At 38.1% G+C, this 14,566-nt stretch overlaps 2 protein-coding genes across 2 annotated transcripts in view; one reads left to right on the forward strand and one right to left on the reverse strand.

Annotated features, from left to right (window-relative positions):
- Positions 1-6,978, reverse strand: part of poc1a (POC1 centriolar protein A) — a 32,668-nt gene extending 25,690 nt beyond the window's left edge. Inside the window, exons 1-7 of the mRNA XM_067505512.1 lie at positions 6,734-6,978; positions 2,838-2,922; positions 2,546-2,717; positions 2,151-2,330; positions 1,898-2,005; positions 1,492-1,607; positions 117-250 (exon numbers count right to left, since the gene is read on the reverse strand). Coding sequence (XP_067361613.1) covers positions 117-250; positions 1,492-1,607; positions 1,898-2,005; positions 2,151-2,330; positions 2,546-2,717; positions 2,838-2,922; positions 6,734-6,748 — 810 coding nt within the window. The 5' untranslated portion in view covers positions 6,749-6,978. The remainder of the gene's footprint in view (positions 1-116; positions 251-1,491; positions 1,608-1,897; positions 2,006-2,150; positions 2,331-2,545; positions 2,718-2,837; positions 2,923-6,733) is intronic.
- Positions 3,766-4,898, forward strand: b9d2 (B9 domain containing 2). The gene has a single exon (XM_067505514.1). It carries the CDS (start codon positions 4,213-4,215, stop codon positions 4,738-4,740), a length of 528 nt encoding a protein of 175 aa, XP_067361615.1. The 5' UTR covers positions 3,766-4,212; the 3' UTR covers positions 4,741-4,898.
- Positions 6,979-14,566: the final 7,588 nt, after the last annotated feature.

Consider the following 14,566-nt stretch of genomic DNA (forward strand, 5'->3'; position numbering starts at 1 on the left):
ACACAAACTTCGAAACAGCAGAGGAGACCATAGACATGACCTATCATGATCAACATTGAGTAAACTGCACAGTTAGAGCTGTAGGATGTCTAAACAGTATTCCTGTTTGTGTGTACCTGGTGTCCATGCAGTGTGTAGAGTAGCTTGCCCTCTACAAGGTCCAGTATCTTGACTGTGGAATCACCAGATGCCGTGATGAGGAAATTACCATTCGGATGGAAAGACAAGCTGTTCACAACACCACTGTGGACTGAAAAACATCCACACACAAGCAAACACACACACACACACACACACACACACACACACACACACACACACACAATGTATTTCAAACTTCAAAATGTCAAAAATGTTCAAAAGTGGTAAGCCTTTATAAGGCTTACTGTATATACTGTAGAGTCACTAGATATTAATATGCTAAAAGCAATGGTTATGACAGTAACAATGATTAAAACAAGTGCAACAATTATGATCAAAGAATCTGCAAATTATTTTCTTCATTAATCCTTCAGCCTATAATCACACCGCATCACTGAGAAAAATGTCCATCAGGATTACAATAGCACAGTTGATTACATACAGTGTAGCAACCTACAGCAAGGTATCATAACTTCATCAGACTTAAAATTATCCTACAGAGTGGGGAATGGCGTTCTTGATGGAGACAAAATGAGGACAACGGTATTCGACAAGCAGTGAGGTCCCTCTGCTGGCTGCATCATGCTATGACACATACAGATGACTATATAGTGCCAACTGACAACAAGAGGGACATTGGCTTAAGGAAGAACAATTTAAATGTTTTTCTAATTACAAGGCTTTATTAAACACATTTACATTTGATACTTAATAAGATGACATCACTAAGTTTTAACCACAATTTATTATATCTTAAGGTGGCTAAATTGATAATTAACCATAGTATGTAATGTGAAGTACTGTAGAGAAAAGAGAGGAAGTGAGAAGACAGGAAAAGCTTTTATCCTCACTCCTCAGACAGATCCAATTATCCATTATTAGATCTCATAACTCAAATCCATTTAAGAGAGCTGATTAGATCTCAGACTGAGTGGCAGATTGCCATAAACACATGAACAGTTGCTTTATTGAATACTCTAGAAATCTTGAATTACTACTTTAATTGTGAGTTTTAAAGTGAGAAAAGAAACTCCTTGAGATACGGGAAGTTTACGGGAACTTTTGTGGCGATGCTGCATATTCAGTATTGTAATAAAAGTCTGTAGTTTAAATATAAAACTTACAGTACTTAACAGGCCTCATGATAAGCTAAACTGAGAGCCTGGAAGCATAAAAAAAAAACTCTAGACATGATTGTCAATTATCAAAGCACATATTTTACAATTAAGTTACTAATGTTAGTAATTGTAATGTAAATTGTGGTTTTGTTTAAGCAAATGTGATCATGATCTTCAAAAGAAATTCTATAAATGAAATATTTTATCAATACTGTTTTGGGTGTGTTTTTACCCTGATAGTGTTGTAACATCTTATGAGATCGGATGTCCCACACCTTGACCGAGTTGTCAGTACTAGCTGCAGCGATGCACGTTCCACTAGGATGAAAGTCCACATGATTTGCATATCTTGGGAGAAAACAAATATAACATTTAATTAATTGAGGAAATTGTTCAAGCCATTTCAGAGAATTTATTCAATTTACACAAAATTTTTTTGATTTGGAAAAGGTTTCACACAGTTTATTTGGCAATCACAAACATTTAAGATTTTATGCGTTTAGCTAAAACTTTCAGAGGATGGGGTCCTGGTCAATTGCCTTTAGTAGGCGATTCTGTTTTATGTGCCTTAGATATGTTTATTTTTCCTACTCTGACGCACATGGACAAGCAATATTTCTTATCATTCTGATGCTTACCCAGCATGTTCATAGAAAGAATGAATACACTCTCTGCTGTTTTTATCCCACAGCTTTAGAGTCTTATCATCACTGGTCGACACAATCAAACGATCATCTGGAGAAAACCTGTAAGAATTTCATTGGAAATAGTGAATAGTGGCCAAATGCAAAGGTAAAACAAATGCATTTCCTTACAGCAAATCATATCAGACTACGGCAATTTTATGGTGTACTGTATTATATGTTGACAATGTGTATGTGTGTCTCATACTTGGCACACCGGACCCAGTTGATGTGTTGGTTTAGAGAGAACAGGAACTTTTGTCTGTGGACGGTCCACAGTTTAATGGTCTTGTCGTCAGAAGCTGTGACCAGAGTCTGTCCATCGCCAGAAAAGTTAACACTCCGCACAGTAGCAGTGTGAGCCCTGAATACTGTTGACTCAGCCTTCCTGTACACACACACACACACACCAAGACAACACTATAAGATGGCAATCATGAATAATCAGTGGGTGTTCCACAATGTGTGCCTCCGACTAGTTATACTGCTTTTATGAGTCGAACTTGTTGTCCTTTCTTATAGCGTTCTAGTAGAACACCATAATATAAGGGTATATAAGAGGATGTTATAAAAACATAAATGGGGGAACACTTCAAAACTTACATGCTGGGCACCCAGAGACGAACAGTCTTGTCTCTGGAGGCGGAGGACACCAGGTGGCCAGAGGGAGAAAACTGAACAGAAATGACAGCATCTTTGTGTCCATCAAAGCGATATGCTCGCATCTGCGGTTTCATGTTCCAGATCATCACACAGGAGTCCATGGAGCCTGTGGCTGGGGAAGAAGGGAAGACAACTGAACTAAGCACACAAATCATGCAAAACACAAAATAAAAAGGGCTATAGCAAAGACATGAAGGACATGGTGACTACAAAGAAAATAAGCAGAACTTACCAATCTGTTTCATGTTGCAGCTGAAGTCCACACTTGTCACAGTGTCCCTGTGACCCTTGAAATGTCTCTCTAAGGTTGGATCTGACTGTATGCAAAAAGAGAAGGACACCAGTGAAAACTTGGTATAAATCAATAACATTAACTCGCCTATAAGACTAATCCTAATGCTGTACATGATGACTCACAGCCGACAGGGACACTTACACAAAAGTCATTATTGATGTTACCACTGTCAACTGTGATTTGCCTAATATTCAGCTGTTAGCTTTGATTTTTAAACATCTTGTTCCAAAACTGGAGAGCATGGTGGTGGAGTGGTTAGTGCTTCCACCCCACAGTTAAAATTCAAGATTCAAGATATAAACAACTTTATTGATGCCACAGGGAAATTCTGTAGAAGGTTGCTGGTTTGTGTCCCTGCCCGGCCTTTCATGTTCTCCCCATGCTTGCGTGGGTTTCTCGGGTTTCCTCCCACAGTCCAAAGACATGCATGTTATGTTAATACGTGTGAATGATTGTCTGTCTTTGTATGTCTCTCTGTGTTGGCCCTGAGATAGACTGGTGACCTGTCCAAGGTGTAACCACCCTCTCAGCCATGAGGGCTACAATAGGCTCCACCCCCCGCGAGCTTAAACAGGATATGTGGTTACAGATAATGGATGGAAGGGTTTTCCTAAACCATGTTCATCACTATGCTACTATAACCAGTTCAATACTGTTAGAAATGACTCCAGGATTTTAAACAAATTCATGAAAAACAGCCTGCGCCTAAAATATATTTGTATCTGTTGTCCTCAAAAAATTATATTCATATTTTCTATCTCCCCAAACTTTCTAACTTTCACAATCAATGCTGTTTATTTATTTATTATTTATTTTTTTGTGAATTTAATTGTAAGCTTCAATCACTTTTCGTGAAAAAAAAGAAAAGAAGAATGGTTCTGAGGCTTGAATGAATTGGTCCTCCCTCATCATCTGTAACTGACTATGATTATTTAACATGTAGCAATGTCTACAGTATGCGACGCAGAACGAGATGACGCATAAATACAGAGCACATGTTTTCCCGGCGTTTAGCCTGTCAGGCAGAAGGTTCCACTATAAGTGACCAAAAATAATCTTCAAAAGTCGTGTTTGGTGTTATTCGAGTAGTGTCCTCATAAAAGAAAATCTAACGCTAAATTGGCAAAGGCAGAAATTCTGGTCCTATAAATGCGGGATCCTTAAGCAGCCGGACAGGAAGTTCTGCCTGCGATACCGAAGTCAGGCTACATTTTTCCAGCATACAACCCCCGTTACCAAGGAGACGTGGGGCTGTGTTGTTAGCCGTTAAAGACGGAGTGAGAGGACGGTCGGTGCCGCATGTGTTTGTGACATGGCGGAGCTGCATATTATAGGTCAGATCGTCGGGGCCAGTGGTTTCCCGCGAAACAGTTTGTTTTGCAAATGGGGAGTTCATACGGGTGGAGCATGGCGTCTTCTGTCTGGGCTGAAGGAGGGCCAGACCCAGGTGGATATCCCTCAAACCGGAGATATGGCGTACTGGAGTCACCCGATTGATCTGCACTACGCGACCAAGGGACTTCAGGGCTGGCCAAAGCTTCACCTCCAGGTGTGGCACCAGGATTCTTTTGGACGATGCCAGCTGTACGGATACGGATACTGCCATATCCCGTCTAGCCCCGGCCGTCACCGGATAAGCTGCGTAACCTGGAGGCCGATCGGTTCCTGGCAAGAGCAGTTGGCGCAAATGTTTGTCGGCGGAGGACCACAACTTCGCAGCCCCGATCTGATATACAGCGGGGCAGACAGATACAGGCTGCACACCCAAGCCATGGGGACTGTGGAGCTGGAGCTAGGCGTTATCACGAGACACTTCGACAAATATGGCGTTGAAAATTAACGCGGAAAAATGTAAAGGACTTCAGCAAATCCTTGTGAATTATACTGTGGACTGTAATGTACAGGCAAAGATACAACTTTTTGTATGTGCTTTTTTTCTAAATTGCGTCTGTTTTTATATTCAAGATATGTTAATAAACAAACAATCGTCTCCATGAAGTTGGCTCCATGTTGGTTTGAGTTTTTCCAACAGCCAGATTGATAAAATGTCAGACCCCAAAATTAAACCATCGTTCCGAAGATTAGACCATTAATCGCGTGTCGGTCTATTATTGAATACAATTAATTTAAATGTAATCGAGTTCCAGCCATTATGAAACAAAAGTGTTACATTTGTGCTGTTTCCTGAGGCAAGCATTTGTGTGAAACAGATTGCTAGAAAATGTTTGACATTTGTTGTCACATTTCTCAAATTGTTGCTTTTAATAGAACACGTGACAGTACTCTTTTTTTCTTTTGGATTTTAAACTGGGAAAAAAAAAGATATTGGAAGATGTCGCTGTAGTCTGTAAGGGGAAAAAAGCATTTTCACGATATTTCCCAGCATTTTAAAAACAAATAATTTACACGACCGATAACTTTTTCTGTATTCGGCTGTGTTTACAATGTAACATTGTTTTCACCACAACTAAAAAGACTCAATTAACAACACAATAAACGCAAAGAACTCCTGTTTAGTTTAACCTTTACTCTCCCCCCAGTACATTGTCTTTTGTGTCTTGGAGTATATAACCACTGACTTGACTGACAACCGTAAGCAAACTTTATTGTTATAAAAGCATGCAAAATGTTTTTCAGTTGCAGCTCACTATGCAAACTTGATAACATCACGGCTTAAGCTTCTGTTTTTGAAACTTTGTCAAGGTTCACAGTGCCGATTTCAAGGTGATGCACTCAGTCTTAACTTATATGATCAATATTTTTACTGGCAGCAAAATAGAAAAAACCAGCAGGTTGATGTGTATCCAGGAATTGGAAATGTTGTCCAGGGCAATTAAAAATATTCCAAGTGATGTTTATATTATAACAAATCTCACTCAGAAATACTCCTTTCAACACCATACTTGTTTTCACATGTTTTTCTTTTTGTTTCTTACACCCCCAACGTTAAGCATCAGACCTTAGGGTACCCATGAGAAAAATACAACAGCACTTAGACAATGGTTCACAGCCAACATCTGTAAGTAAGTAAAATGTATTTATATAGCACCTTTCACAAATAAAATCACAAAGTGCTTTACAAAATGTAAAAAAGAAAAATTATTACAGATAATAAAATTTAAAATATAAATTCAAACACAACTACACCAAAGATGCAACCATAAGAGCCCAGTCAGCTAAATGCTTGTCTGAAGAAGAGTGTCATCAGTTGCTTTTTAAGAATCAGCAGAATCAGCCAGACACAGAGTCAGGGGCAGTGCGGTTCACATTCTGGTAGCCACAGATTGAAAAGAAAGATCCCCCCGAGTTTCAAAATGGGTTTTAGGGACCACGAGCAGATTTTGACCTGATGACCTCAATGCTCTCGAGGAGCCATAAGGGGTCAACAGGTCAGAAATGTACTCGAGAGCGTTGGCATGAAGGGCTCTATAAGTGAGCACATATTTTTTTAAATCAATTCTAAATTTGATTGGTAACCAATGAAGAGAATATAAAACCGGTGTGATGTGTGAATTGCATGACTACATATGGTGTGTTTATTATATGAGTTGAAATAAGTTATATAGATTGCAGTCAAGACGACGTGGAAAGGTAAGTAATTCGCTGACATGACACAATGTATACAGATGCTCTTTATGAACACTTGAGTGAAGCTAAATGAGTGAAGCCACAAACAGAGTTAGGGTCATTTATGCTCAACGATAGCAACAGCAAATTTAAAAAGTAATCATCTGTTGCTACATATAGTACCATTAGCTAAGCAGTCTCTCAGATCAGTAAGACACCGACTTCAGTGCTTAAGCTCAACTAGCATGTAGCTACTCATCACTCACCGATGCAGAAGTCATCTTTCCCGATATCGCAAACAATCATCCGGTAAGAACGACGTCTTGCCTATTCTGATCGGCACAGCGGAAATATGTCTGTGCTTTTCTTCGCACTACAACGGCCGGGACAAACGACGTTTTCCTATTAGCTTACCGACCGGCTGAGCTTACAACTAGTTTAGCGTTAGCTGCTAGTTGCTAACAACAACAGAGTTCAGTTTACCCGCCACGATTGGGCGGGGAGCAACTGGTCATACGTCTTAAAGGGAAAGTTTCCTCTTAATAACGTTTCTGCCGACTCAAACCTAACTTGTAGGTTGCTAAGAAATGCAGTGCAGCAGAACAATCAAGAGTAAATCATTGATATAAAAATAATATATCCAAACAATATAGGGATTATTTCCAAAGGCCAATTTAGAGCGTAGATACGCGCCAATACCACCAGAGGTCCGCAGTGTACCACTGATTGAAAACCTATTGCCATCAGTGTGCAGTACTGTTCAAATAAATGTAGTACGAATAAGAGAGAGTAGAATTCCCTATAAAGTATTTGGGTTTTGACAGTTTTAGAACGTGGCATTTTCCGTATTTTAGTGCACCTATTAATTAAGTCTTACATGCAAAAAAGGGGTAATTGTCTTGCAGGATGAACAAGGAAGAAGGAAACAAAGTAAGTAAACTTACACCAGTTAAAAAAATAAAAAATAAAAAGTACAGCACATATGACATTTACCTTATTCGACTTTGTGATGCTGATTCATACGTTTGCACTGAATTTTAAGATGCCAGTTGCATGTTTGCTTTGATACATTGATAACTGTTAACTGTGATAACTGTTACTAGTTGCAGCTGCATATCAGACATTATTATAGATTAAACTACCATTACAAAACAATTACAACTGCCTCTACCTGAGACACATGCAATAAAATGCTGAAATGTACATATGATGCATCAATAACAGCCATTCAGTAATCAAGTGGCTACACGTTAAGCTTGAAATGTTCTAGGACACTGGGACACTTGTTTTGTTTGATTTGTAATCTGACCAAGAATAATAAAGTGGTCAAGTTTACATGACCCTCAGACTGGTCATGCAGTCTTGTGTATCATTTGCACCAGTGTACACCATGTTGTGGTCATAATAAGCTCAGTGGTTACCTGACTGAACATGAGTCGAATCAAGACATTTTAACTTTACTGTTAATTTCTTCATTTTAGAAGACATATTCTTGCATACTCCCAATAAAGATAATACAATAAGCACAGCATGTACAGGGCTATCACAATATAAATCATGTGAAACATGTAAACAAAAAGCTGCATATACAAATTATGATTAATTAATGTTAACACAAACCCTTTCGTTAACTAAATCCCCTGCTGACATTTGAATCCATATGGCTGCTTTATCATAGACGGTGATAGTACCACAAACACTGAAGTAAGTCACTTTCCCAAGCCTATTTGACCACCTGTAATTATTTTGTTTTCATTGCATGTTTCAAAACAATGTAGTTGCATTTCCACAAAAACATGTTACACGTCATCTGGTAAAATATCTACTTACAGTTTTAGGAAACTGCAGTGTTAAGGAAAATATTTGTTTTTTGTCTTGCGGGACATGTAAAGGCTTAAACATATTTACAAAACCCGCTAAACCTGTTCTAATCTGATGTCAGAAGAGGCTTTTTGTTAGACTGACACACCACATAGCTGTTTTTTACTTCCTTTTACTATGCTTACCAATTATAGTGCATGTGGAACTAACATTGTTGCACCATGAAGTTGTGTTTTTTATTGATTTAAATTCCTTCCTGAAAGACATAAAAAAAAAAGTGGTAGTTTATTTCCTCATCTGCATACCTCACACTTAGTCTAGTCTGATTATTGTGACTGACACACACCTACAGGTTTATGTTGCCTTGTCAATAACTTACATATACTAAAACACTACACACAGCACTTGCTGTAAACTACAAAATCATGTTATGGGAATAACCACTTCACTGTCACATTTCTTGATAATTGTTAAGCAATTCCAGCAGCTGATAAATAGAACGAGAAGGAAGGAGGAAGAAAGTCAAATGAATAAACCGGAATCTTTAAGCCACAAGTTATGACTCATATTTATTAGTAGAAGAAGTGCTGTAATTAACTAACAGATCCTGGCCTTTCACAGATATACACAGCATCTGTTCAATACAAAGCAGAGGCACTTTATCCAAGGCTACAGGGTTTGAAGTAGACATTCATACCTTCAGAAATATCTGAAAAATGTGTGATGTATGAAGGCTTATCAAGGAAAGTGTAGTCCCAAAAAACTAAGCCTGGTCTTGGTCCACAAACACACCCTTTCCTTCGCGGTAAGGGAAGTTGTTTGATTTTATTTGTTTTATCTGGAGCCATTTACAGTATGACTGCTGTTTAAACCAAAGGGCTCTAATCCAGCCCTCCTATACTTTGGATTTTTATTTAGTATCTAAGAACTATATTTACTGGTTATTTTTGTTAGCCATAATCTTTAAGGAATAGTAAGACTTACTATCAGACTTTACTAATGTTTTTTTGCTTTTTTAACCTATTTATGTGATAACATTTTTATATACCCAGAGTAAAAACTGTAGTATTAGTGGAAGCAGTCCATCTCTGGTTGTTTCAAGAATTCCAATGCATTTCATTAGCAGAGCAGAAAATCAGACAAAGTTAGGGTTTAATGAGCAGTTTGACAGTACATCAGACGTATTTTATTGTGAGTGTATTGTCTCAACAATTACATTTTTAAGCTTTGGCCAGCTGTGAATCCAACAAGTTCAGTTACACACAATCCGATTGACTATCCAATTAGAAAGAGCATACAAACAATTTTGCAATTGTGTGCAGACATTCCTTATCTTGGATATTGTCCCTGGACTGCTATGTACTAACACTCTATCTGAGGTGTTAAAAAAACACAAGTGAGTTTTGTATTTGACCAGTGGAGCAAGTAAAGCCTTTAGCAGTGATTGTTCTTTAGGCATTTGCAAGTTGTGGCAACTCAATAGAGGGTGTGGTGCATCACCAACTAGAAAGCCTAGTTGAGACTCAGCAAGCTTTATACAGTTTATATATTTTATGTATTTTTAAAGATTTCAATGTTTTTAATATTATGGGGGGCTGGTGGATCAGTTGTAGATCATTGAGTTAGGATGCAGAAGTGTGTGGGTTCGATCCCACCCCACCAATTGTGGCCCCTGGCCAGCAACCAAAGGCAACACTCTCAATATTTTTAATATTTCTATGAATTACAAAACTTGCAGACATGCAACACACCACTTTAATCGTGAATTCTACTCAAGATTCCTGCTGATCCCACAAGTAAATGTTGATTTCACAACAACAACTCATCCCATTCAGAAATAATTAATATTTGTTCGTCATGTGAGTTTCTCACATACTTGTCAGGGCTGAAGTATGTGATCTAAACCCTCGCACCACAGGGTCATGAGTCTGTTGGCATATAACAGAAGCAAAGAGATTGCTTTTTGAGTAAAGTAAAAGATCCACAATGTTTTATATTTTTTATGTTAACTTACAATAAACAGTTGTACATACAGCAGTTGACATGATTAGACTTCATGAACTGAGAGAACTGTATTTTGGTTTTTTGGCTTATCCCTTGAGTTCAGGTTCACCACAGATCATTTGTCTGCATCCTGATTTGGGACAATTTTTAAGCCGGATGGCCTTCCTGACGCAACCCTCTCCAATTTCTACCGTGTTTGGGACTAGCACTGCGTGACTGGGGGTGGGGATGGGCTGTTGGGGGTTCAGCGCCTTGCCCACGGACACCTCCACATGTGGTCGGGAAGACTGCCACCCAAATCTGAACTGTAAAATATGCTTCAGGTTCTCCTTTTGTCACCGCCTGAAGATCTGGTGGTGGATGTTATTCCCACACCATGGACCACTTTGTGGAGTGGTGTGGGAGCAATCACCCAGTCCTAAATGTTGCCCAGACTACCATTTATGATCTGGTGCTTGTAGACTTTAGGAGGAATAAGACCAGTTTATTAGTGGATGGATATATGTCTAATGAGTTTAATTCCAAAGAACAAAGTATTAATTTAAATCAGTAATTTTTGTAACTGGATTTTTTAGGAGGTAGAAAAATAAGGCATGTGGCAATAAAAAGCATTTAGATTCCAAGATTCTGTTCAAAAACAAACACTTTCTTAAGGTTTAAACAATGCTTATGTAATCCTCACGCAAATATTAACAAGGCCAGTTAAATAAATTTACATAACAAATTATGAAACACTGGCCAGTGACGGCAGAACCCATGGTGCAAAAGTGCTGTGTCATCCTGTTAAGGACTGCATACAGCCACAAAAAAGTACAAAACAAATTCCCAACAATTTATTTTTCTGCAAAACGTATTTGCACAATTTCACAGCCATGACAAATTATAGAAGAACTAGTCTTTCTTTAGCAGTATAATATAATTATGTTAAATTTGTTCAAACTAGTTTTTCTACAGCTGAACCTGAAAATGGCAGAGATGCTCGAAAAAGGCTGTGAAACAGCTGTGAAATAACAACGTACAGGGCATTCAGTAAGTTTTCAGAATCCCTTCGCGTTTTTATTTTGTTATTTTGCTGCCCGTGTGCGTGTTTCCTGTTTTCTTTACTAAGTAATTGTCATCTGTTTGTGTATACACACTCCTGTGCTCTGTGTGTAATATCATTAAGTGTCCTTTAGGAAAAAGATGATTCTCTCATGAGCTTTTGGTCAGTCAAGCTAGTGAGAGGGCTGTTCACTTCTTCTCTTCACAAATCCACTTTCAGTTAACATTGGCTATATAGTGATGCATATACTTTTGATATTATGTCACATATTTCCCCGTGGTGCTGAATGTTCTGGGCCATGACTGGGCACTGCCACCAATTTTTTTTTAATTATTCATTAATATAACTCTGTCTCAAATTGCCATTTGAGGAATGAATCTAGTGTTTTGCATTTACATACATTGAACTGATTTCTTTTAAATGTATTGTCCTGCTGTCATACACACACATCTGTTCATCATTCTTACAGACTATTCTATTGTCTGTAAATCTTACAGATGTCAGAGCAGCCTTGCTGCAAGCTATGGGGCTGCAACCAGCAGGCAAACATTAAGTTAGCTTCCAGGATTTGGTTACCAGTTACCACCAGCTAGTTTGAAATTAGTGATTTAATACATCAGGTTGCGCGATGAAAACACAAGAAACGATGCATTAGTAAGTAAAGGTAGATGATTAATAGACATTTAAACATTAAATGGTTAAGCAAAGAATGACGTGTAACTGCAGTTTTACCCCACCCCCCCCTTTTTTTTTTTTTGAGGGTAAAGGGTGAATGTCTTGTCCGTGTATTTGCCTAATACCCTTTTACCTGTAGGTAGGAACAAGTTGACAACACTGTGAAGAACATACTGTCAAAGGTTGTAATGCTTTCTTGCACACAATGTTATCAAGGACAGACAGAGCTTTCATTGACATCCATGTTTTCCACACACAGGAGCGGGGCCAGAGCAGTGGCACTAGCCACCCCTAAAATCTAACTGGCCATCCGAGGTACCACCCCCCTGTCAAAGTGAGAAGGTGGCAGATAATTGACCAATTCTGAGGCTAAAACAAAACATGATCATTATAAATTATTATTTAATTTGACATTTTTTTATATATTTTGTAGCATTAGAATTCTGTAGCTTTTGGGTTTTTACCTCCCCCTACTATTACATAGTAATAGTGTGTAAGCTACATATTTGGCATTTCGTATACTGAACAAACAGTTTATAAACACATTATTATTGATATATGATTCATTATATTCAAAAATATTTTTTAATTTGAGTTTAAAAGCTTTTAAATAATTTTCCTAATGCACCACTCTATGTTCATGATAGAGCTTGTTTCTTGTCTTGCTGGGATACGATGGTAGTTGTGTGACAGATTTGTTTTTATCAGTAGACCTCCAAAGAAAAAGGAAGACGGGTGTGTTGCTTAGCCTGCAGGGAGGAAAAGGAATGACTGGTCTTAATGACTGTGGCTGTTATGCTTTAATCAGCCTGTGGCGTCACACACATGCCTACTGTGTAAACACTTTACTACTTGTGTGTGCAACAGATGAAAACATACATTTCTGCATAAATACTCGGGGCACTAAAGCAAAAAGTCCAGCTGCTGTTAGTTTGCTTTCAAAATTGTCATTCTTTTCCGATTTCTTTCTAGACCTAGGACTTGTAAAGTGTCTTCTGTTCATCAAGTGAAAAGTTTGGGAAGAAAACTACAAAGATAAAGTTACCCGAAACTGATACACGCTCATTGACAAAGCCAGTGCTATTTTCTGAAGCCATGTTATCTTTGCACATCCTTGTTCCTGGTGTGTGAGAGTCTGTCTCAGGGTTTAGACTGAAGGCTGTACCACGCAGCACAGCTTCAAATAAATACAGAATATATTAGCAACCTTCACAAGAAAACTACCACATAATTTACCCTAGAGATTTCTTCTCATATAAAATAGATCACATTCCACAAAAGGACAAGAAATAAAAGTTTTCATTTTCAGTTTTGTGACTTTCAGACCACTATCTGTAACACCGTTGTCTGTGAAGGTGTTTCTAGCCACAACTATATAAAAAAACTCAAGAGGAAGAGGAATGTCCAGCTGGTAACAAGGCCGTCCTTATCATAAACCTTCACCTGCCTAATGCTCTGGAACCCATTTCTCCCAATCGTCCATGTTTCATCATATTCTTAGTGGAACTGTCAAACTAACTGGTAACACTTCTTTTATATGTCCATGATTTTTGAACAGAATCCTAATACTTGTCAGTATAGAAAGATTGAATGAGCTATAAACCCTTTTCAGGTTGTACACATCCACTTATTAAATTACAGCTGCCACTGAGTGCACAGCGGATCACCTGACATGGAAAGATGTGAAATTCTTCTACATGCAAACATATCATCCGTCTAATATGGGTGTACAATTTTCCAATTACAAATTTACTATGGATGAATGTTTACCTTTTAATTCAAGCAAATTTCTGATAAAGAAATTTTTAATTTCCATACAATTCACATATATTTCATTTCTTATCAGAAATAAGTACTTCCACTAAGTATTCAAAGAAGAACTCTGACCATAAACTGTCCATAAACCAAACCAACACAACAAAGATGTAGAGAGAATATGAAGTGAGAATAGAGATTATCACTATCAAGAAATTATCATACTCATTCAAAAGACAAAACAAATATCTGTAGGCCAGTGATAAAAGTTTTGAAATCCAGAAGTCCCCACATCACCTTAAATAAACAGAATAGTCAAAAGCATTTAATTCCCACAGCATGTGCTGCATCAGCATCAAACTTGTGGAATTTCCACCGAACTCCAGTTGAGTTTTTATTTTTGATGACTTTTAAAGATGCATGAAACCACGATGTGTTTGTCATTAACAGCTGATGTGTTGCAAGAACAGACATGTCTCTTTTGGCCTAACAGAAGTAATTGTGCAATAGCCAGGCAACACCACCTAGCTTCGGTAGACAGTGTAAATACAGAGAGAAATTATGGAGTCTTTCAGGTTTATTCAGGGCTGCATGTGTGCAACGTGAAACCAGTTACATAAAGTTACCAACTTCCATTAACTTTATTGGTGTATAATTACTGCTGCACAACAAACTCATACTTTCATCGTTTTTGTTAAAGTAATAACATAACACACTGCTTATTTTGGTAAGGTTGCACGCAATTCAAGCAGACACATGCAGCCTGTACCTTTCAGACTAGCTGGAACATTGAAACAGTCAC

Source organism: Channa argus, chromosome 5 (assembly GCF_033026475.1).
Source record: "Channa argus isolate prfri chromosome 5, Channa argus male v1.0, whole genome shotgun sequence".
NCBI classification, from domain to species: domain Eukaryota; kingdom Metazoa; phylum Chordata; class Actinopteri; order Anabantiformes; family Channidae; genus Channa; species Channa argus.